The sequence below is a fragment of the Carcharhinus amblyrhynchos genome, chromosome 11 (genome assembly GCF_965287045.1).
Source record: "Carcharhinus amblyrhynchos chromosome 11, sCarAmb.v2.hapA, whole genome shotgun sequence".
Taxonomy (NCBI): Eukaryota; Metazoa; Chordata; class Chondrichthyes; order Carcharhiniformes; family Carcharhinidae; genus Carcharhinus; species Carcharhinus amblyrhynchos.
Window position 1 is genome coordinate 97,455,631 of NC_137334.1, and position 22,316 is coordinate 97,477,946.

Genomic DNA, 22,316 nt, shown 5'->3' on the forward strand with positions numbered 1-22,316 from the left:
TCACGAAAGATCCTTAGGCAGCACCTTCCAAACCCACGACCACTTCCATCTAGAAGGACAAGGGCAGCAGATAAATGGGAACACCACCACCTGCAAGTTCCCCTCCAAGCCACTCACCATCCTGACTTGGAATTATATCGCCGTTCCTTCGCACTCGCTGGGTCAAATTCTGGAATTCCCTTCCTAACAGCATTGTGGAACATGGACTGCAGCGATTCAAGGTGGCAACTCACCAGGACCTTCTCAAGGGCAACTAGGAACGGGCAATTAATGCTGGCCAGCCAGCAACGCCCGTGTTCACCAATGAATTAAAAAAATGCAGTTCTTCTGCATATTATTACTTCTCCAGCCTCAGTTTCCAATGGTCCAATGGCTATTTTTGCCTCTCTCTTATCTTTTATATATTGAAAATAACTCTTCCTATCTTCTTTTATATTACTAGCTAGTTTACACTCATTCTTCAACTTCTCCCCCCTTACTGCTTTTTCAGTTGTCCTCTACTCACTTTAAAAGACTTCCCAATCCTCTGGATTCCCACCAATCCTCGCCACTTTGTCTGCTTTTCCTTTTGCTTTTATGCTGTCCTTGACTTCCCTCGTCAGCCATAGATGCCTCATCCTTCCCTTGGCATGTTTCCTCTTCTTTGGGGTAAATTTCTGTTGTGCCTCCCGAATAATCCCCAAAAACTCCTGCCATTGCTGTGCCACTGTCTTCCCTGCTAGGCTCCCTTTCCAATCAACAATGGCCAGCTCCTTCCTCATGTCTTTGTAGTTATCTTTATTTAATTGAAATACCATTACATCTGCTTCCAGCTTCTCTCTCCCAAACTGCAGGGTAAATTCTATCATATTGCGGTCACTGCTCTCCAAGGGTTCCTTCACCTTAAGTTCTCTAATCAAGTCTGCCTCATTACACATGACCAAATCCAGAATTTGCCATTCTGTATTTGGCTGTGTCACAACCATCTCTTAGACATTCCACAAATTCCTTTTCTTGTGATCCATTGCCTACCTGATTTTCCCAATCCACCTGCATATTGAAGTTCCCCATGATTATTGCACAGTAAGAAGTCTCACAACACTAGGTTCAGGCCCAAGTGGTTTATTTGGTAGCGCAAGCTTTTGGAGCACTGCTCCACGTCCCGTGTTTGTCTCCTGAGGAGGTCAGTGCGGCTTTTTGCTGTGGTGCAGTAGAGGATTTGGTTCACAAACAGGGCTTATATAGACACAAACTCAATTACAAAATAATGGTTGGAATGCGAGTCTTAACAGGTAATCAAGTCCTTTACAGGTACAGACAATGCAAGTGAAGAGAGGGTTAAGTACAGGTTCAAGAGGTGTGAATTGTCTCAAGCCAGGACAGTTAGTGAGATTTTGCAAGCCCAGGCAAGTCGTGGTGTTACAAATAATGTGACATGAACACAAGATCCCAGTTGAAACCATCCTCATGTGTGCGGAACTTGGCTATCAGTTTCTGCTCGGTGATTCTGCATTGTCGTGTTTCTTGAAGGCTGCCTTGGAGAACGCTTACTCAAAGATCAGAGGCTGAATGCCCTTGACCGCAGAAGTGTTCCCTGACAGGAAGGGAACACTTCTGCCTGGTGATTGTTGAGCGGTGTCTATACATCCATCGTCGTAGCATCTGCATGATCTCGACAATGTACCATGCCTCAGGACATCCTTTCCTACAGTGTATCAAGTAGACAATGCGAGAGTATGCACCGAGTACCTGGTGGATTGTGTTCTCACATGAGATGACGGCATTCATGTTAATGATCCAGCACGTCTTGCAGAGGTTGCTAATGGCAGGGTTGTGTGGTGTCATGGTCACTGTTCCCCTGAAGTTTGCTGCCGACAATAGTCCGTTTCAGGTTGTGCGGTTGTTTGAAGGCAAGTAGTGGAATGTGGGGGTGGCCTTAGCGAGATGTTCGTCTTCATCGATAACATACTGAAGGCTCCGGGGAAGATGTCGTAGCTGCTCTGCTCCGGGGAAGTACTGGACGACGAAGAGTACTCTGTCCACCGTGTCCCGTGTTTGTCTTCTGAGGTCAGTTCGGCTTTTTGCTGAGTTGAGCACCATATCCTGTTCTTAGGAGGGCGCCTTTCAGCATCTGTTGGTGTCAGTTGCGATCCTCCTCATCTGAGCAGCCCCAGCCTTCAGGAGAACAGTGACCACGACACCACACAACCCTGCCACAGCAATCTCTGCAAGATGTGTCGGATCATCAACACAGATTCCATCATTTCACGTGAGAACATCATCCACCAGGTACATGGTACATACTCTTGCAACTCAGCCAACGTTGGCTACCTGATACGCCCACAGGAAAGGATGTCCTAAGGCATGGTATATTGGGGAGACTATGCAGATACTACAACAGATGAATGAACACTGCTCGACAATCACCAGGCAGGAGAGTTCTCTTCCTGTCAGGGAACACATCAGTGGTTTCGGGTATTTGGCCTCTGATCTTCAGGTAAGCGTTCTCCAAGGCAGCCTTCACGATACACAACAGTGCAGAATCGCTGAACAGAAACTGATAGCCAAGTTCTGTACACATGAGAACTGCCTCAACTTGAATCTTGGGTTCATATCACACTACCTCTAACCCCCACAACTTGCCTGGGCTTCCAAAATCTCACTAACTGGAGACAACATACACCTCTTTAACCTGTGCTCAACCCTCTCTACACTCATATTGTCTGTACCTTTAAGACTTGATTACTGTAAAGACTCGCATTCCAACCATTATCTTGTAAATCTCATTTGTGTCTTTTTATGCTCTGTTTGTGAACACAACTCCTCGCTCACCTGAAGAAGGCGTGATACTCTGAAAGCTTCTCCTACCAAATAAACCTGTTGGACTTTAACCTGGTGTTGTGAGACTACTTACTGTGCTTACCTGAGTCCAACACCGCCATCTCCACATCAGGGGAACACTTCAGCAGTCAAGGGCATTCAGCCTGACCTTCAGGTAAGCGTTCTCCAAGGTGGCCTTCAAGGCACACAACAACGCAGAATCGCCAAGCAGAAGCTGATAGCCAAATTCCACACACATGAGGACAGCCTCAACTGGGATCTTGGGTTCAGGTCACATTATCTGTAATCCCCACAACTTATCTGGCCTTACAAAATCTCACTAACTGTCCTGGCTTGAGACAATTCACACCTCTTGAACCTGTACTTAACGTTCTCTCTACTCGCATTGTCTATACCTGTAAAGGCTTGATTACCTGTTAAGACTTGTAATTGAGTTTGTGTCTATCTATGGTCTGTTTGTGAACCAAATCCTCCACTCACCTGATGAAGGGGCAGTGCTCTGAAAGCTTGGTGCTATCAAATAAACCTGTTGGACTTTAACCTGGTGTTGTGAAAGTTATTACTGTGCCTACCCCAGTCCAACGCCAGCATCTCCACCCCATGATTATTGTAATATTGCCTTTTCTAGTGGTAAGCTGGAGAATTGGAAGAACTTCAAAGTCAGCTAAAGGCTCCCAAAATTAGAATCAAAAGTGCTAAGATGAAGTACAAAAGAAAACTAGCAGAAAACACAGACACAGATACCAGAAGCTGCTATAAGTATATAAAGAGAAATAGAGTAGCTGAAGTAAATGTTAGCCCTTCAGAGTTTTGAAGATTATTTATTTATTATTACAAGCAGGCCTACACCTACGCTGCAATGAACTTACTGTGAAAATCCCCCAGTTGCCAAACTCTGACACCTGTTCGGGTACACTGAGGGAGAATTTTAGCATGGCTGATGCACCTAACCAGCACGTCTTTCGGACTGTGGGAGGAAACTGGAGCACCTGGAGGAAATCCACACAGACACGGGGAGAACGTGCAAACTCCATACATACGGTCACACAAGACGGGAATCGACCCCGGGTCCCTGGCACTGTGATGCAGCAGTGCTAACCACTATGCCACCATGCTGCCCACTAGACGACAATACCGGTGACATATTAACAGGGAATAGAGAGATGGCGGAGGCACTAAACCAATATTTTGCCTCTGTCTTCATTGTCGAGAATAATGGAGATTTTCCAAAGATTGTCATTGTTGCAGGGGAACTTGGTACAATCACCAGAGAGAAGGTATTGAATAAACTAATGAGATTAAAGGCAGAAGGCATTTGACAAGGTGGCACATGAAAGACTGATCCAGAAGGTGAGATCGCAGGGAACTGGGGGCAGAGTACTGGATTGGATTGAAGATTGGCTGACTGACAGAAAGCAGAAGGTTGGGATAAATGGGGCCTTCTCTGACTGGTGAAACGTAACTAATGGGGTGCCACAGCGGTTAGTCCTCGGACCTCAACTGTTTACAATCTATATAAATGATCTACAAGCAGTGACAGAGTGTAACATAGCAAAATTTGCAGATGAAATTAAAACAGGTGGGAAAGCAGTCAGTGAAGATTTTACAGACAAATAAAGACAGGCTAGGAGAATGGGTCAAAATTTGGCAGATGGAGTTTAATGTGGATAAATGAGTTGTCCATTTTGGCAGAAAAAAATAGAAAGGCAAATTATTACCTAAATGGAAAACAGATTCAAAATGCATCCAGACAGAGAGATCTGGGTGTCTATATTCATGAATCGCAGAAATTCAATATGCCGGGTGCAGCACGTAATAAAAAAGGCAAATGGGGTGTTGGCATTTATTCCAAAGGGACTGGAGTATAAAAATAGAGAAGTGTTGTTGCAATTGTATGGGGTGTTGGTGAGATGACATCTTAAGTATTGCGTCCAGTTCTGCTGTCCTTACTTGAGGAAGGATGTGGTAGCACTGGAGACAGTTCAGAAGAGGTTCACCAGATTGATTCCAGGGAATGAAAGGGTTGACATATAAGGAGGGATTAAATAAACAGTTTCGGCTTGTACTTGTTGGAGTTTAGAAGGATGGGAGGGGACCTGATCGAAGAAGACAAAATTTTAAAAGGGATTGATAAAGTAAATGTAGACCAAATGTTTCCTCTTATGGGGCAATCTAGAAGAAGAAGTCATAGGTATAGGTTGAGAGGCAGCAGATTTAAGACTAAGATGAGAGGAACTACTTCTTGCAGTGGGTGGTAAATTTGTGGAACTCGCTGACCCATAGCACAGTGGAGTCTGAACTGTTGAATGGTTTCAAGAAATAGATAGATATATTTCTAATAAAAAAGGATTAAGGGGATATGAGTAACAGGTGGGGAGATGGATTTGAGACCAGGGAGAGATCAGCCATGATCTAATTGAATGGGCTGAATTTGCCTATATCTGTTCCTAATTCCTATGTTCCTAACATGGAAGCTTTGGACAGAGTGCAAAGAAGGTTCACCCAAGATGTAGCCTAGTTTTGAGGGTGTTGGCTATGAGGAGAGGTTGAATAAACCCTGCAGTCTCTCTCCCACCAGTTGAATAAACTTGGGTTGTTTTCACTGGAAAGATGGAGGCTGAGGAGAGACCTGATAGAGGTCAACAAAATTCTGAGAGGCACAGACAGTGTGGATAGTCAGAGGCTTTTCCCCAGAGTGAAAGTGTCAATTACAAGGGGGCACAGATTCAAGGTGAGAGGAGGAAAGTTTGAGGAGACATGTGGAGTGGGGGGGGAGGTTTTTCACGCAGAGAATGGTAGGTGCCTGGAACATGCTGCCAGAAGAGATGGAAGCAGGCACATTAGCAACATTTAATAGGCACCTGGATTGGTACATGAGTAGGGAGGAAATAGAGGGATATGGACTGAATAAGGCCAGAAGGTTTAGTTAAGGCATCATGATCAGCATGGGCTTGGAGGGCCAAAGGGCCTGTTCCTGATCCATACTTTTCTCTGTTCTTTGTTCAAACCAATGGGCACTTCCATCCAGAAGGACATAAGCAACAGATACACGGGAACACCACAAGTTCCCCTCCAAGCCACTCACAAAGAAAAGAACAAAGAAAATTACAGTAGAGGAACAGACCCTTCGGCCCTCCAAACCTGCACCGTCTGAACTAAAAGCCCTACCCTTCTGGGGACCATATCACTCTATACCCATCCTGTTCATGTACTTGTCAAAACATCCCTTAAAAATCACTATCTATTCTGCTTCCATTAGTTCCCCCCGGCAGCAAGTTTCAGGCACCCGCCACCCTCTGTGTAAAAAAACTTGCAGTAAAAAGTGACGAAGGGGCTAACCCGAAAGCTTGCGAGTATATTATCAAATAAATAGGTTGGACTAAAACCTGGTGTTGTCAGACTTTTTACTGTGTTTACGCCAGTCCAACGCCGGCATACCCACATCATAAAAAACTTGCATCATACATCTCCTTTAAACCTTGAATTAAAAAAAAGTGGTGTGACCACCTCCCTAAACATGCTATCCACAAAGCTTTCAGAATACTTGGAGAATTTGATAGAATTAGAGTAACTCTTGTGTACCTGTACACCCAGATCCCTTTGCCTATCAATACTCCTAAGGGTTCTGCCATTTACTGTATATTTCCTATCTGTACTAGAGCTTCCAAAATGCATTACCTCACATTTGTTCGGATTAAACTCCATCTGCCACCCCTCTACCCAAGTCTCCAACTGATCTATATCCTGCTGTATCCTCTGATGGTCTTCACTGCTATCTGCAAATCCACCAACCTTTGTGTCGTCTGCAAACTTACTAATCAACCCAGTTACATTTTCCTCCAAATCATTTATATATATTACAAACAGCAAAGATCCCAGCACTGATCCCTGAGGAACACCACTTCTCAAAGCCCTCCATTCAGAAACGCACCCTTCCACTGCCATCCCCTGGCTTCTTTGACCAAGCCACTTCCGTATCCACCTTGTCAGCTCACCTCTGATCCCATGCGACTTCACAATCTGCCATGAGGGACCTTGTCAAAGGCCTTACTGAAGTCCGTGTAGACAACATCCATCGCCCTACCCTCATTAATTATCTTCATCATTTCCTCGAAAAGCTCAATCAAGTTTGTGAGACACAACCTCCCCTTCACAAAACCATGTTGCCTCTCACTAATACGTCTTCTTATTTCCAAGTGGGAATAAATCCTGCCTTGAAGGATCCTCTCCAGTAATTTCCCCACCACTGATGTAAGGCTCACTGACCTGTAATTACCTGGATTATTCTTACTGTCCTTCTTAAACAAAGGAACAACATTGGCTTTCTCCAATCGTCTGAGACCTCCCCTGTAGCCAGTGAGGATACAAAGATTTCTCTTAAGGTCCCAGCAATTTCCTCTCTTGCGCCTCTCAGTATTCTGGGGTATATCCCATCAAGCCCTGGAGACTTGTCTACCTTGGTGTTCCTCAAGAACCCAAATACCTCATCCTTTTTGATCTCAACGTGACTCAAACTATCTACATATCCTTTCCCAGACTCATCATCCACCAAGTCCTTCTCTTCGGCGAATACTGACACAAAGTACTCATTTAATACCTTGCCCATTTCCTCTGACTCCAGACATAGATTCCCTCCCTCGTCCTTGAGTGGGCCAACCGTCTCCCTGGCTACCTTCTTGTTCTTTACATATGTATAAAAAGCCTTGGGATTTTCCTTAATCCTACTGGCCAATGCACTTTCATGACCCTTTTTAGCTCTTCTTACTCCTTGTTTAAGTTTCTTTCTACTTTCCTTGTGTTCCACTTGTTTTGTGTGTTCCCAGCCTCCTAGCTTTGACAAAGGCTTCCTTTTTTCCTTTGACTAGACTCACAATATCTCCCGTTATACAAGGTTCCCAAAAATTGCTATACTTATCCTTCGCCCTTACAGGAATGTGCCAGTCCTGAATCCCTATCAACTTACACTTGAAAGCCTCCCTCAAGCCAGATGTTGATCTGCCGTCAAATATCTGCCCCCAATCTACATTCTTCAGTTCCTGTCTAATATCACTGTAATAACATAACTATAAGATTCATGGTGGGAGATATAGGAGGGATGTCCAAGGTAGATTCTTCACTCAGAGAGTGGTTGGGGTGTGGAATAGACTGCCTGCTGTGATAGTGGAGTCGGACACTTTTAGGAACTTTCAAGTGGTTACTGGATAGGCACATGGAGCACACCAGAATGATAGGGAACGGGATAACTTGATCTTGGGATTGGACATAGCTCGGCACAACATTGAGAGCCGAAGGGCCTGTACTGTGCTGTAATGCTCTATGTTCTAATTAGCCTTCCCCCAATTTAAACCTTCGCTTGAGGACTACACTTATCTTTACCCATCAGTACCTTAAAGCTTACTGAATTATGGTCACTGTTCCCAAACTGCTCTCCTACTGAAATATCAACCACCTGGCCAGGCTCATTCCCCAATACCAGGTCCATTATGGGCCCTTCCCTAGTTGGACTTTCTACATACTGTTTCAGGAAACCCTCTTGGATGCTCCTTACAAACTCTGCCCCATCCACACCCCTAGCACTAAGTGCATCCCAGTCAATACTGGGGAAATTAAAATCTCCCACCAAAATCTCCCTACGCATCTGTTCCTCAATCTCCTGCTGGCAGTTGGGTGGCCTATAGTAAATCCCCAACATTACGACTACACTTTTCCTATTCCTGAGCTCTTCCCATATTGTCTTGCTGTATGAGCCCTCCGAGATGTCCTCCCGGAGTACAGCTGTGATATTCTCCTTAACCAGTAGTGCAATTCCCCCACCTTTTTACATCCCCCTCTAACATGCCTGAAACATCTGTATCCTGGAATGTTAAGCTGCCAATCCTGTCCTTCCCTTAACCAAGTCTCTGTAATAGCAACAACATCACAGTTTCTAGTACTAATCCAAGCTCTAAATTCATCTGCCTTACCTGCTACACTTCTCACATTGAAACAAATGCGCTTCAGTCCACCAAACCCTCTCTGATTTGCAATCCCACCCTGCCTGCTGTTTCTCTGAGTCCTACTGGCCCTACTCTCTCATTCCCCTTCAACTGATTCACCTTTGCTCTGGGTCCCACCCCCCTGCCAAACTAGTTTAAATCCTCCCGCGTGACACTCGCAAACCTCCCGGCCAGAATATTTGTGCCCCTCCAGTTTAGATGCAACCCGTCCTTGTACAGGTCCCATCTGCCCTGGAAGAGACCTCAACGGTCCAGACATCTAAGAATATAAGAACATAAGAAATAGGAGCAGGAGTAGGCCATCTAGCCCCTCGAGCCTGCCCCGCCATGCAATAAGATCATGGCTGATCTGTTGTGTCTCAGCTCCACTTTCCTGCCCTCTCCCCATAACCCTTAATCCCCTTGCCTATCAAAAACCTATCAACCCGCGTCTTAAATATATTTAGCAAGGCAGCCTCCACCACTTCAATGGGCAGAGAATGCCAGAGATTCACCACTCTTTGAGTGAAGAAGTTCCTCCTCAACTCCGTTCTAAACCGCCCCCCCCTTTATCTTGAGGCTGTGCCCTCTAGTCCTACTGTCCTTTCTGAGCGGGAAGAGTCTCTCCACCTCTATCCTATCCATCCCATTCATCATCTTATATGTCTCAATGAGATCTCCCCTCATTCTTCTAAACTCTAACGAGTACAAGCCTAGATTATTCAGCCTCTCCTCATAGTTCAACCCCCTCAACTCCGGTATCAGCCTAGTAAACCTCTCCTGCACTCCCCCCAAGGCCAAAATATCCTTGCGTAAGTGCGGCGACCAAAACGGCACACAGTACACCAGCTGAGGCCTCACCAGTGCCCTGTACAGTTGCAGCAAGACCTCCCTACTTTTATATTCAAAAACCCTCCTTCCTACATCTGAAACCCTCCTGCCTACACCAGCTATTTAGCCACATGTTGAGCTGCATTATCTGCCTATTCTTAGCCTCACTAGCACATGGGACAGGGAGTAATACTGAGATTACCACCCTAGAAGTCCTGCTTAACTTTCTACATAACTCCCTAACTGCTGCTGCAGGACCTTATCACTCTTCCTGCCTACGTCGTTAGTACCAATATGTATCACGACCTCTGGCTGTTCACCCTCTCCCTTCTGTCCGTTCAGAGATATCCTGGACCCTGGTACCAGGGAGGCAACATATCATCCTGGAGTCTCTTTCACGTCCACAAAAACGCTCATCTATACCCCTAACTATAGAGTCCCCTATAACTATTGCTCTCGTCCTCTTTGCCCCTCCCTGCTTAACAACAGAGCCAGCTGTGGTATCACTGCTTTGGCTGCTGGCATACCCTGATAGCTCATCTCCCCCAACAGTATCCAAAATGATATACTTGTTAGAGAGGGATAACCAAGGGGATTCCTGCACTGACTGCCTGTCCCTTCTGGCAGTCACCTATATATCTGCCTGCATCTTCAGTGTGACCATGTCTCTAAAGCTCTTATCTATGACAGTTTCTGCCTCCTTCATGCTCCTAAGTGCATCCAGCTGCTGCTCCAACCTATCCATGTGTTCTGTAAGGAGCTGCAATTGGGTGCACTTCCTGCAGACATAGTTGTCTGAGACGTTGGAAGCGTCACGGAACTCCCACATCTCACAAGGAAGAATAAAGGAGCTGAATATTATTTAAATGCAAAAAGACTTCAGTAAACAGAAGCATAGAGGGATTTGGGGATCCTTATGCATAAATCACAAAAAACTAGCAGGCAAGTTGAACTGTAAATTGGCAAATGGAATGTTGGCCTTTATTTCAAAGGGAATGGACTATAAAACTGCGGGTGTGAATTTTGGTGAAAGCAAAATACTGCAAATGCTGAACTCTGAAACAAAACAGAAAATGCTGAGACATCTCAGCAGGTCTGACAGCATCTGTGGAGAGAGAATAGAGCCAATATTTTGAGTGGCCCTTCGTCAGAGCGGGCATCAAAGAATTGTGGATGTAGATGGGAAGAGTCTGGACAAGAGGAGAGTGGAGTCAAGATAGGAGGAAATATGTTGAGTGGGGCAGGAACAGGCTGACATGATGGGCCTACTGGGGCAGTCCTGTTTGTGGATTTCGGAAGGAGGTAGAAGCAGGCTGGCCGGGGTTTGGAGACTATGAGATTGGAGGCTGTGGATGGAAGATCTCCAGACGTGATGATCTCCAGAGACAGTCCTGGAAACAATGGCTTGATGCTCAGCGGTTGGATTGATCAAGAGCAGGTTCGAGGCCTGAGGGAGGGGTCCCGATGGAGAGGAAGCACTGAAGTTAAGTGACAGGATCTGCTGAATGGGGGGAGAACCCCTGCCCAAATAAGTGAGCATGGAGATGAAGGCAAGGAGGAGTTCAGGCTGCCATGAGGAACCTTATCAAAGGCTTTACTAAAGTCCATGCATACAATATTCCTTGCCCTGCCCTGGTCAATTTTTCTTGTCACTTCCTCAAAGAACTCAATTACGTTTATGAGACACAACCTCTCCTTTACAAAACCATATCAGAGGGTATGGTGAATAAAGGGCGAGGGCTAGGGTTAGGAAGAATGTGATCCGAGGGAAGAGGTGGAGAGTTCTAGATCAGTGTTGGTATCGATGAAATATCACGGGATCCAGGGTGAGGTAGCCAATTGGATACAAAATTGGCTTGATGACACAGTGGTTAACACTGCTGCCTCATAGTGCCAGGAACCTGGGTTCAATCCCCGGCTTGGGTCACCATCTGTGTGGAGTTTGCACATTCTCCCCTTGTCTGCTTGGGTTTCCTGTGGGTGCTCTGGTTTTGTCCCAGTCTGAAAGACATATTGGTTATGTGCATTGGCCGTGCTTATTTCTCCATCAGTGTAACCGAACAGGCAGAAGGATTTTCACAGTAACTTCACTGCAGTGTTAATGTAAGCCTACATGTGACACTAATAAATAAATTTAAAACGTAAAGACAGGGTGATTGTAGAGGGTAGTTTTTCAAACTGGAGGCCTGTGACCAATGGTCTGCCTTGGGGATCAGTGGTGGGTCCATTGTTATTTGTCATTTATAGTGATGATTTGGATAAGAACTGAAGAGGCATCATTAGTAGGTTTGTTGATGACACCAAAATTGGTGGCATACTGGACAGTGAAGAAAGTTATCTCGGATTGCAACAGATCTTGATCAGTTGGTCCAGTGGGCTGATGAATGGCAGATGGAGTTTAATTTAGATAAATGTGAAGTGATGCATTTTGGTAGATCGAACCAGGGCACGACTTACCCAATTAAAGGTAAGCGTTGGGTAGAGTTCTCGATCGAGGAGATCTAGGGGTACAGGTTCAGAGCTCCTCGAAAGTAGAATCACTGGTGGACAGGGTGGTGAAGGCGGCATTTGGCATGCTTGGTTTCATTGGTCAGAACACTGAATATAGGAGTTCAGACATCTTGTTGAAGTTGTACAAGACATTGGTAAGGCCACACTTAGGATATTGTGTACAATTCTGATCCTTAGAGAAAGGAGATTATTAAACTAGATAGAGTGCAGGAAAGATTTACTGGGTGCTACTGGGGCTTGATGGTTTGAGTTATAAGGAAAGGCTGGACAGACTGGGACTTTTTTCTCTGGAGCGGAGGTGGCTTAGGGGTGATCTTTAAAGTTTATTTATTAGTCACAATTGAGGCCTACATTAACACTGAACATAGAACAGTACAGCACAGTACAGTCCCTTTGTCCCTCAATGTTGTGCCAAGCTTTGTCTGAAACAAAGGTCAAGCTATCCCACTCCCTATCATTCTGGTGTGCTCCATATGCCTATCCAATAACCGAAAGATCCTAAAGTGTCCGACTCCACTATTACAGCAGGCAGTCCATTCCACACCCCAACCACTCTCTGAGTAAAGAATCTACCTTGGACATCCCTCCTAAATCTCCCACCATTAATCTTATAGTTATGCACCCTAGTAACAGCTACATCCACCTAAGGGAATAGTCTCTGCACGTTCATTCTATCTATCCCCCTCATCATCTTATAAATCTCTATTAAGTCGCCTCTCATCTTCCTCTGCTCCAAAGAGAAATGCCCTAGCTTCTTCAACCTTTCCTCATAAATCCTACCCTCCAAACCAGGCAGCATCCTGGTAAATCTCCTCTGCACTCTCTCCAACGCTTCCACATTCTTCCTCTTTTAAGGTCAAACCAAATAGACAAACTCAAACTAAATTAGGACAAAGTAAAAGGGGCAGCTCCCCAAAAGAAAGGGGAACAGCCCAAACAAAAACAAAAGTACAAAGAAAACTAAAGACACATCAAATCAAAATGTGATTGTCGGGGTCTATAACGCAACCCAGGCCCTGCGGTTTTATAGTGAGGTGACCAGAACAGCACACAATATTCCAAATGTGGTCTCACTAAGGTCCTGTACAGTTGCAGCATAACCTCACAGCTCTTAAACCCCCTGTTAACAAATGCTAACACACACCTTCTTCACAGCTCTATCCACTTGAGTGGCAACCTTCAAAAATCTGTGGATATGAACCCCAAGATATCTCTGTTCCTCCATATTCTCAGAACCCTGCCATTGACCCTGTAATCCACATTCAAATTTGTCCTACCAAAATGAATCACCTCGCACTTATCAGGGTTCAACTCCATCTTTCGGTCCAGCTCTGCATCCTGTCATTGTCCCTTTGCAGCCTACAACAGCCCTCCACCTCATCCACTACTCCACCAATTTTGGTGTCATCAGCAAATTTACTAACCTACCCTTCAGCCCCCTGAGTTGAAGTTATTGTGAAATTCCCCAATCGCCACACTCCAGCACCTGTTCAGGTCAATGCACCTAACCAGCACATCTTTCAAACTGTGGGAGGATTTTGCAGCACCTAGAGGAAACTCATGCAGACATGGGAGAACGTGCAAACTCTACACAGACAATGACCCAAGCTGGGAATTGAACCCAGAACCTGTGGCACTGTAAAACAGCAGTGCCTGCCACTGTGCCACGTTATTGAAATCTATAAAATAATGGGGGGCATAGATTAACTAAATAGTCAATATCTTTTCCCAAAGGTAGCAGAGTCTAAAACTAGAGGGCGTACGTTTGAGGGGAGAGAGTGTCCAGAGTGTCTGGAACAAGCTGCCAGAGGCAGTAGACCAGCTTTGACAAAGGATCGTCCGGACTCGAAACGTCAGCTCTCTTCCTCTCCTTTCTGATGGGGCCAGGCCTGCTGAAGTTTTCCAACGTTTTCTTTTTAGGGATGTGGGACAATGGGGATCAAGGATTGCGGATAGGACGAGTTAAGCCGGTATTTCTCTGGGTTTTATTTGGGTTGGTGCGGGTGAAGCGAGGTGGTGAAGATTAGAGGTTGGAGTTGGGGTGAGTGAAGCGGGTGTTTCTCCGGGTTTAAATTTACCTTGATCGCTGGCGCCATTTTCTAGAAGCCCGCATCCACTGGCGTCACTTCCTGGATACAGAGCACAGGCCGGAAGCTGGGCGGTGGCCATGTTGGTAAAGGATGGTCCGGGCCTCGGGCCTGCATCCGCGGGATTCGTGCAGCCTCCAGCTTCCCAGTGGATCGGTCACCCAGAACCTTGGTGATTGACCCGACAGGGATGGGGGTAGTGGGGTGAAGGGGGATGGTGGGGGGCGTTCGGGTGGAGGGGGTGGTGGGGGGCGTTCGGGTGGAGGGGGTGGTGGGGGGCGTTCGGGTGGGGGGGGCCGTTTGGATGGAGGGGGTGGGGCGGGGGTGGAGGGGGTGGGTTGGGGGAGCGGAGGGGCGGGGTTGGGGGAGCGGAGGGGCGGTGCGGGGCTGGGCGGGGGAGCGGAGGGGCGGTGCGGGGCTGGGCGGGGGAGCGGAGGGGCGGTGCGGGGCTGGGCGGGGGAGCGGAGGGGCGGTGCGGGGCTGGGCGGGGGAGCGGAGGGGCGGTGCGGGGCTGGGCGGGGGAGCGGAGGGGCGGTGCGGGGCTGGGCGGGGGAGCGGAGGGGCGGTGCGGGGCTGGGCGGGGGAGCGGAGGGGCGGTGCGGGGCTGGGCGGAGGGGCGGTGCGGGGCTGGGCGGGGGGGCGGAGGGGCGGTGCGGGGCTGGGCGGGGGAGCGGAGGGGCGGTGCGGGGCTGGGCGGGGCGGGGGACGGAGGTGCGGGGCTGGGCGGGGGACGGAGGGGCGGGGGGACGGAGGGGCGGGGCGGGTTTTGGGGGGCTGGGGGTGGAGGGATGTGGCTGGGTTGGGTACATAGAACATAGAACACTACAGCACAAACAGGCCCTTCGGCCCACGAGTTGCGCCGATCACATCAACACCTACCAACCTACAGACCTATCTATAATCCTCAATCTCATTAAACCCCATATACTCATCCAGAAGTCTTTTAAAAGACCCCAGCGAGTTCGCCTCCACCACCACTGACGGCAGCCGATTCCATTTACTCACCACCCTCTGAGTGAAAAACTTACCCCTAACATCACTTCTGAACTTCCCTCCTTGCACCTTAAATCTGTGTCCTCTCGTAGCAACCATTTCAACCTGGGGAAATAGCCTCTGAGAGTCCACCCTATCTATTCCTCTCAACATTTTGTAAACTTCTATCAGGTCACCTCTCAACCTACGTCTCTCCAGGGAAAAGAGTCCCAGCTTCCTCAACCTAACTTCATAAGGCATGCCTCCCAGTCCAGGCAACATCCTTGTAAATCTCCTCTGTACCCTTTCAATAGCTTCTACATCTTTCCTATAGTGAGGCAACCAGAACTGCGCACAATACTCTAAATGAGGCCTGACAAGGGTCTTATAAAGTTGCAGCATTACCTCCCGACTCCTAAACTCAAACCCTCGATTAATGAAGGCCAGTACACCATACGCCTTCTTGACCACATCCTCCACCTGCGAGGCCGATTTAAGAGTCCTGTGGACCCGGACCCCTAGATCCTTCTGCTCTTCAACACTACTAAGACTTCTGCCCTTGATAGTGTACTCGTTCATCCCATTGGTTCTGCCAAAATGGACGACTACACATTTATCCGTGTTGAAGTCCATCTGCCACTTCTCCGCCCAGTCCTGCATCCTATCTATGTCCTGCTGCAACTTTTGCCATCCTTCCAGACCATCCACAACACCACCGACCTTAGTGTCATCAGCGAACTTACTAACCCATCCCTCCACTTCCTTATCCAGGTCATTTATGAAAATGACAAACAACAAGGGTCCCAGAACAGATCCTTGAGGCACTCCGCTGGTGACTGACCTCCATTCAGAAAAAGCCCCATCCACAACCACTCTCTGCCTTCTGCAGGCAAGCCAGTTCTGGATCCACAAGGCCAAAGGCCTTTGGATCCCATGCCCTCTCACCTTCTCAAGAAGTAGTGGGGGGATGGGGCGGGGGGGTGGAGGGATGGGGGGATGGGGCGGGGGGGTGGAGGGATGGGGGAATGGGGCGGGGGGGGTGGGGGGATGGGGCGGGGGGGGTGGAGGGATGGGGGGATGGGGCGGGGGGGGTGGAGGGATGGGGGGATGGGGCGGGGGGGGTGGAGGGATGGGGGGATGGGGCGGGGGGGGTGGAGGGATGGGGGGATGGGGCGGGGGGGTGGAGGGATGGGGGGATGGGGCGGGGGGGTGGAGGGATGGGGGGATGGGGCGGGGGGATGGGGCGGGGGGGTGGAGGGATGGGGCGGGGGGGCGGAGGGATGGGGGGATGGGGCGGGGTAGCGGGTGGGTGGGGGGATGGGGCGGGGTAGTGGGTGGGTGGGGGGATGGGGCGGGGTAGTGGGTGGGTGGGTGGGGGGATGGGGCGGGGTAGTGGGTGGGTGGGTGGGGGGATGGGGCGGGGTAGTGGGTGGGGGGATGGGGCAGGGTAGTGGGGCGGGGGAGTGGGGTGGGATGGGCGTGGAGGGATGGGATGGGGCGGGGGAGTGGGGGGGTGGGCATGGAGGGATGGGGTGGGGCGGGGTTGGGGGGTAGAGGGGTGGGTGGGGTTGGGATGGGGTTGAAGGGATGGGCGGGGTTGGGTTGGGGGGTGGAGGGATGGGGTGGGGTTGGATTGGAGGGATGGGGCGGGGTTGGGGTGGGGGGCGGGGGTGGAGGGATGGGGCGGGGCAGGGGCCATGGTGTTGGTGGGGGCAGGGGGATGGTGTTGGGCATAGGGAGATGGAGTGGGTGGGGGGATGGAGGGGAGGTATTCAATTTTGGTTTGATTTATTATTTCTTGAGCAATATACAGATAAAGCATACCATTCATAGCGAAGGAAAAGAGAGGGTGCAGATTGTAGTGTTAGGAGATGGACGAAGGGGCTTGACTGAGGAGGAATGGGGTTTGGGCGGGAGGTGGAGGGGGAGATGGATGGATAGGGTGGAATAGAATCACGGAATTCCTACAGTGTAGGAGGAGGCTATTCGGCCCGTCGATACTGCAACAACTACAATCCTACCCAGGCTCCACTTCCATAGCCCCACATATTTACACTGCTTATCCCTCTGAGTTTAGGGTCAATTGATCATGGTCGATCAACTGAACCTGCATATTTTTGGACTATGGGAGGAAACTGTAGCATCCAGAGGAAATCCGTGCGGACACGGCAAGAGAGTCACCTGAGGTCATATTGAACCCGGGTTCCTGGCGCTGTGAGGCAGCAGCATATGCTGCCCCACAGATAGAACTCTCAACACCAGGTTAAAGTCCAACCAGTTTATTTGATAGTAAACCCACAAGCTTTGCCCCTTCGTCAGGTGGGTGCAGAGTTCTGGTCTCAAACAGAGCATATAAAGGCACACACGGTTTACAGAATACTGATTAGAATGCGAGTCTTTACAGCTAACCTGCTATTCAAGTCTTAAAGATGCAGACAGTATGAGTGGCGAAAGCATTAGGCATAGGTCAAAGAGATGTGTATTGTCTCCAGACAGGACAGTAAGTGAGAAGTTGCAAGTTCAGGCAAGTCATGGGGGTTACAGAGGGGCTCATGTCGCACCATCTGTAACTCCCCATGACTTGCCTGATCTTGCAACATCTCACTTACTGACCTGTGTGGAGACAATACACATCTCTTTAACCTGTGCCTAATGCTATCACAGTAAAAAGTCTGACAACACCAGGTTTTAGTCCAACCTATTTATAGGTTGGACTAAAACCTGGTATTGTCAGACTTTTTACTGTGTTTACGCCAGTCCAACGCCGGCATACCCACATCATGACTCCTAATGCTATCACCACTCACATTGTCTGCATCTTTAAGACTTGAATAGCAGGTTAGCTGTAAAGACTCACATTCTAATCAGTATTCTGTAAACTGTGTGCGTTTATATGCTCTGTTTGAAACTAGAACTTTCCACACCTGACGAAGGGGCAAACCCTGAAAGCTTGTGGGTTTACTATCAAATAAACTGGTTGGACTTTAACCTGGTGTTGTGAGACTTCTTACTGTGTTTACCCCAATCCAATGCTGGTATCTCCACATCATGACTGTCCCACAGATGGCAGGGAGGGGGGAATGGATTGAGGGAATTCATGGGGAGGGGGGGATGCAGCAGTTGATGGGGAATGGGAGCAATTGAGGGGGTGGGGAGGATTGATGGGGTTGGGCAGAATTGGTGGTATGATTAGGGGGTGATGGGGAGGGGGAACGGTTAATTTGACTAGAATTTTACTGTCCAGACAGTAAAATTAGATGTTGACTACCTAGTTGATCTGTGACCTCATTAATTTATAGACCTCTATAAGATCACGCTAAGTCTCCTATGCTCCAGAGGAAAAACGTCCCAGTCTATCCAGCCTCTTAACATAACTCAAACCATTAAGTCCCAGTAGCATCCTTGTATATCTTTTCTGCACTCTTTCTAGTTTAATACTCTTTTCTATAATAGTGACCAGAACTGTACACAGTATTCCAAGTGTGGCCTTACTGATGCTGTTGGGGATGTAGAGGGTCAGGTGTGGCTGGGATTGAGCAGTCAGGGGATGGATGGTGGTGGACGATAACGGAGAAGGGTAGATGGGGAGTGGGAATAAGAGGAAAGGGTAGGTGAGAAGAGAGAGAGTTGCTGGCAAGAGTAAGGGAGGGATTCAGTGTGTGTACAATAAGGGGGAAAGCTGAATATGTGAGTTGAGGGCAGAAATTTTCTTATGAATACCCCTGTGCCAAGTGAGAAAGAAGGAAAATCAAACTACCATCATTGGTATGTTTGTCTTGCATTCTAAAGGATTGCTTTATGTTCTCCCCGTTGTTCTCAATGACAGACAATCTGAGTCTAAAGCATGTGCAGAGCAGATTCTGACGGCACTACTGGAGGCAGCACCACCTTACCTAAAGCTTGACCGCTGCATAAGATGCCCCAAAACAACATCAGCATGGAGCAGGCAACTCCCGGGATGCAGCAAGGCTCCCCACATAAAGCTGGGCAGATGACTGGGATATTTGCGAAGGAAGGTGAAGCTACCATGGAGCAAAAGAAAAAGAGGAAGAAAGAGCCAAGACCAGAGTCGGTTATAATCTACCGCACAGGGAGTGAAAAGGTGGAGGAAGACCAGCAGGATCCAGAGATGAGAGTCAAAAACACTGAGGAAAAGACAAACTTTCTTTGTCCTCCCACTGTAGAAGGTAATGCAGATAAAATCAAGCCACTCACTTGGGAATTTTTATATCCCTTTTACAGAATAGAAAGAGGCCCTTCAGCCTATTGTGTCTGTGCTAGCCATCAAGCATCTATTCCCATCCAGTTTTCCTGCTAGATGGGATTTGATTCACTGACATTAGTTCCCCTCACCTGGGTAGCTTTTCGCCTATATGCGCTGGTGCGTTGGTAATACATAGAAATAAAGAGCAGGAGGAGGCAGTTTACCCTTCGAGCCTGCTCCGCCGATCATCACAAATATGGCTCATCATCCAACTCAATAGCCTAACCCTGCTTTTTCTCCATAGCTTTTGAGCCCATTTTCCCCAAGTGCTATATCCAGCTGCCTCTTGAATACATTCATACATTTGGCGTCAACTACTTCCTGTGGTAATGAATTCCACAGGCTGACCACTCTTTGGGTGGAGAAATGTCACCTCACCTTGGTCCTAAATGATCTATCCTTAATCCATAGATTAATCCTTAATCTGTGCCCTGGTTCTGGACTCCTCCACCATCGGGAATATCCTCCCTGCACCTATTCTTCTAGTCCTGTTAGAATTTTATAAGTCTTTATGAGACCCGCCCTCTTTTCGAGTGAACTCCAAAATCAATCCTAATCTTGTCAATCTCTCCTCATATATCAGTCCTACCATCCCAGGAATCAGCCTAATAAGCCATTGCTGTACTCCCTCAAGAGCAAGAACACCCTTGGAAAAGGAGACCAGAACTGCACATAATACTCAAGGTGTGGCCTGACCAAGATCCTGTATAATTGCAACAACACATTCCTGCTGCTGTACTCAAACTCTTGCAATGAAGGCCAACATACCGTTTGCCTTCTTTACTACCTGCTGCATCTGCATGCTTACCTTCAGTGACTGGTACACAAGGACACCCAGGTCCTGCTTCGCACTCCCCTCTCCTAATTTACAGCCATTCAGGTAGTAATCTGCCTTCTTGTTTTTGCTTCCGAAATGAATAACCTCACATTTATCCAAATTATACTGCATCTACCATTGATTAGCCCACTCACCCAACCTGTCCAGATCATTCAGAAGGATCTCTGCATCCTCGTCACAGTTCACCCTCCCACCCAACTTGGTATCATCTGCAAACTTTGAGATGCTACATTTTGTTCCTTCATCCAAATCATTAACATATTGTGAATAGCTGGGGTCCCAACACTAACCCCTGTGACATCCCACTAGTTACTGCCTGCAAATTTGAAAAGCACACATTAATTCTTACACTTTGTTTCCTCTCTGCCAACCAGTATTCTATCCAACTCAATACTCTTCCCCCAATCACATGTGCTTTAATCTTGCACGATAATCTCTTGTGCAGGATTTTGTCAAACGCCTTCTGAAAGTCCAAATATACTGCATTTAGTGGTTCCCTCTTGTCAACTCTACTAGTTATATCTTCAAAGAATTCCAACGGATATGTCAGCATGATTTCCCTTTCATAAATCCATGCTGTCTCAGTCTGATCCTGCCACTGTTTTCTAAATGCTCTGCTATAAAGTCCTTGATAATAGATTTGAGAATTTTCCCCATTACCGATGGATGTGGTGTATCTGGATTTCCAGAAGACATTTAACAAGGTGCTGCGCCAAAGACTGCTACATAAGATAAAGGTGCACAGTGTTACGGGTATGTATTAGCATGGATGGAGTATTGGTTAACTAACAGAAAGCAAAGAGTAGGGGTAAATGGGTGTTTTTCTGGTTGGCAATCAGTGACTAGTGGTGTGCCTCAGGGATCAGAATTGGGACTGCAATTGTTTACGATTTACATAGATGGTTTGGAGTTGGGGACCAAGTGTAGTGTGTCAAAATTCGCAGATGACACGAAGATGGGTGGAAGAGCAAAGTGTGCAGAGGATGCTGAAACTGCAAAGGGATATAGATAATCTAAGTTGAGTGGGCAAGGGTCTGGCAGATGGAGTACAATGTTGGTAAATGTCTGGTCATCCATTTTGGTAGGAATAACAGCAAATGAATTATTTAAATTGTAAAAAAATTGCAGCACGCTGCAGTGCAGAGGGACCTAGCTGCCCTTGTGCAGGAATCTCAAGGAATTGGTTTGCAGGTGCAGCAGATAATTAAGAAGGCAAATAGAATTTTGTCCTTCATTGCTCGAGGGATGGAGTTTTAAAAACAGCGAGATTATGTTACAGCTGTATAAGGTTCTGGTGAGACCACACCTGGAGTACTGTGTACAGTTTTGGTTTCCTTTCTTGAGAAAGGGTATACTGGCATTGGAGGGGGTGCAGAGAAAATTCAGTAGGTTGATTCTGGAGTTGAGAGGGTTGGCTTATGAGAAGAGGCTGAGTAGACTGGGGCTATACTCATTGAAATTCAGAAGAATGAGGGGAGATCTTATAGAAATATAAGATTATGAATGGAATAGATAAGATAGAAGCAGGGAAGTTGGCAAAGCAGACTTAGGACTGAATTGAGGAGGAACTTCTTCACAAAAAGGCTTGTGAATCTATGGAATTCCCTGGTCAGTGAAGCAGTTGAGGCTATCTCATTGAATGTTTTTAAGGCAAGGATAGATAAATTTTTAAAGGAATGAGTAAAGGATCAGTAAAGGAATTAAGGGTTATGGTGAACAGGTGGAGCTGAGACCACAGAAGATCAGCCACGATCTTATGAATGGCGGAGTGGGCTCGAGGGGCCAGATGGCCTACTTCTAGTTCTTATATTAAGCTTACTGGTCTCTCTACCTCCCTTTTTTTGAATATTGGAGTGACATTAACTACCCTCCAATCTGCAGGGACTGTTCCAGAGTCTACTGAATCCTGGAAGACGACCACCAATGCGTCCACTATTTCTAGAGCCATTTCCTTAAGTACTCTGGCATGTAGATTATCAGTCCCTGGGGATTTATCCACCTTCAATCCCATCAATTTT

The 22,316-nt window shown here is 47.5% G+C and overlaps 2 protein-coding genes across 3 annotated transcripts in view; one reads left to right on the top strand and one right to left on the bottom strand.

Moving 5' to 3' along the window:
* Positions 1–14,323, bottom strand: part of LOC145350380 (DNA repair protein Ku80-like) — a 248,251-nt gene extending 233,928 nt beyond the window's left edge. The window contains exon 1 of the mRNA XM_080199652.1: positions 14,216–14,323. Within this exon, the coding sequence (XP_080055778.1) occupies positions 14,216–14,233 (18 nt within the window). The 5' untranslated portion in view covers positions 14,234–14,323. The remainder of the gene's footprint in view (positions 1–14,215) is intronic.
* Positions 14,324–14,330: 7 nt separating this feature from the next.
* Positions 14,331–22,316, top strand: part of LOC145350381 (transmembrane protein 169-like) — a 35,900-nt gene continuing 27,914 nt past the window's right edge. For both annotated transcript variants that reach the window (XR_013888175.1, XM_080199653.1), the window contains exons 1-2: positions 14,331–14,396; positions 19,023–19,383. Coding sequence is in view for 1 of the 2 variants with exons in the window: in XM_080199653.1 (XP_080055779.1) it covers positions 19,113–19,383 (271 nt within the window). In the remaining variant the exon portion in view is untranslated. The remainder of the gene's footprint in view (positions 14,397–19,022; positions 19,384–22,316) is intronic.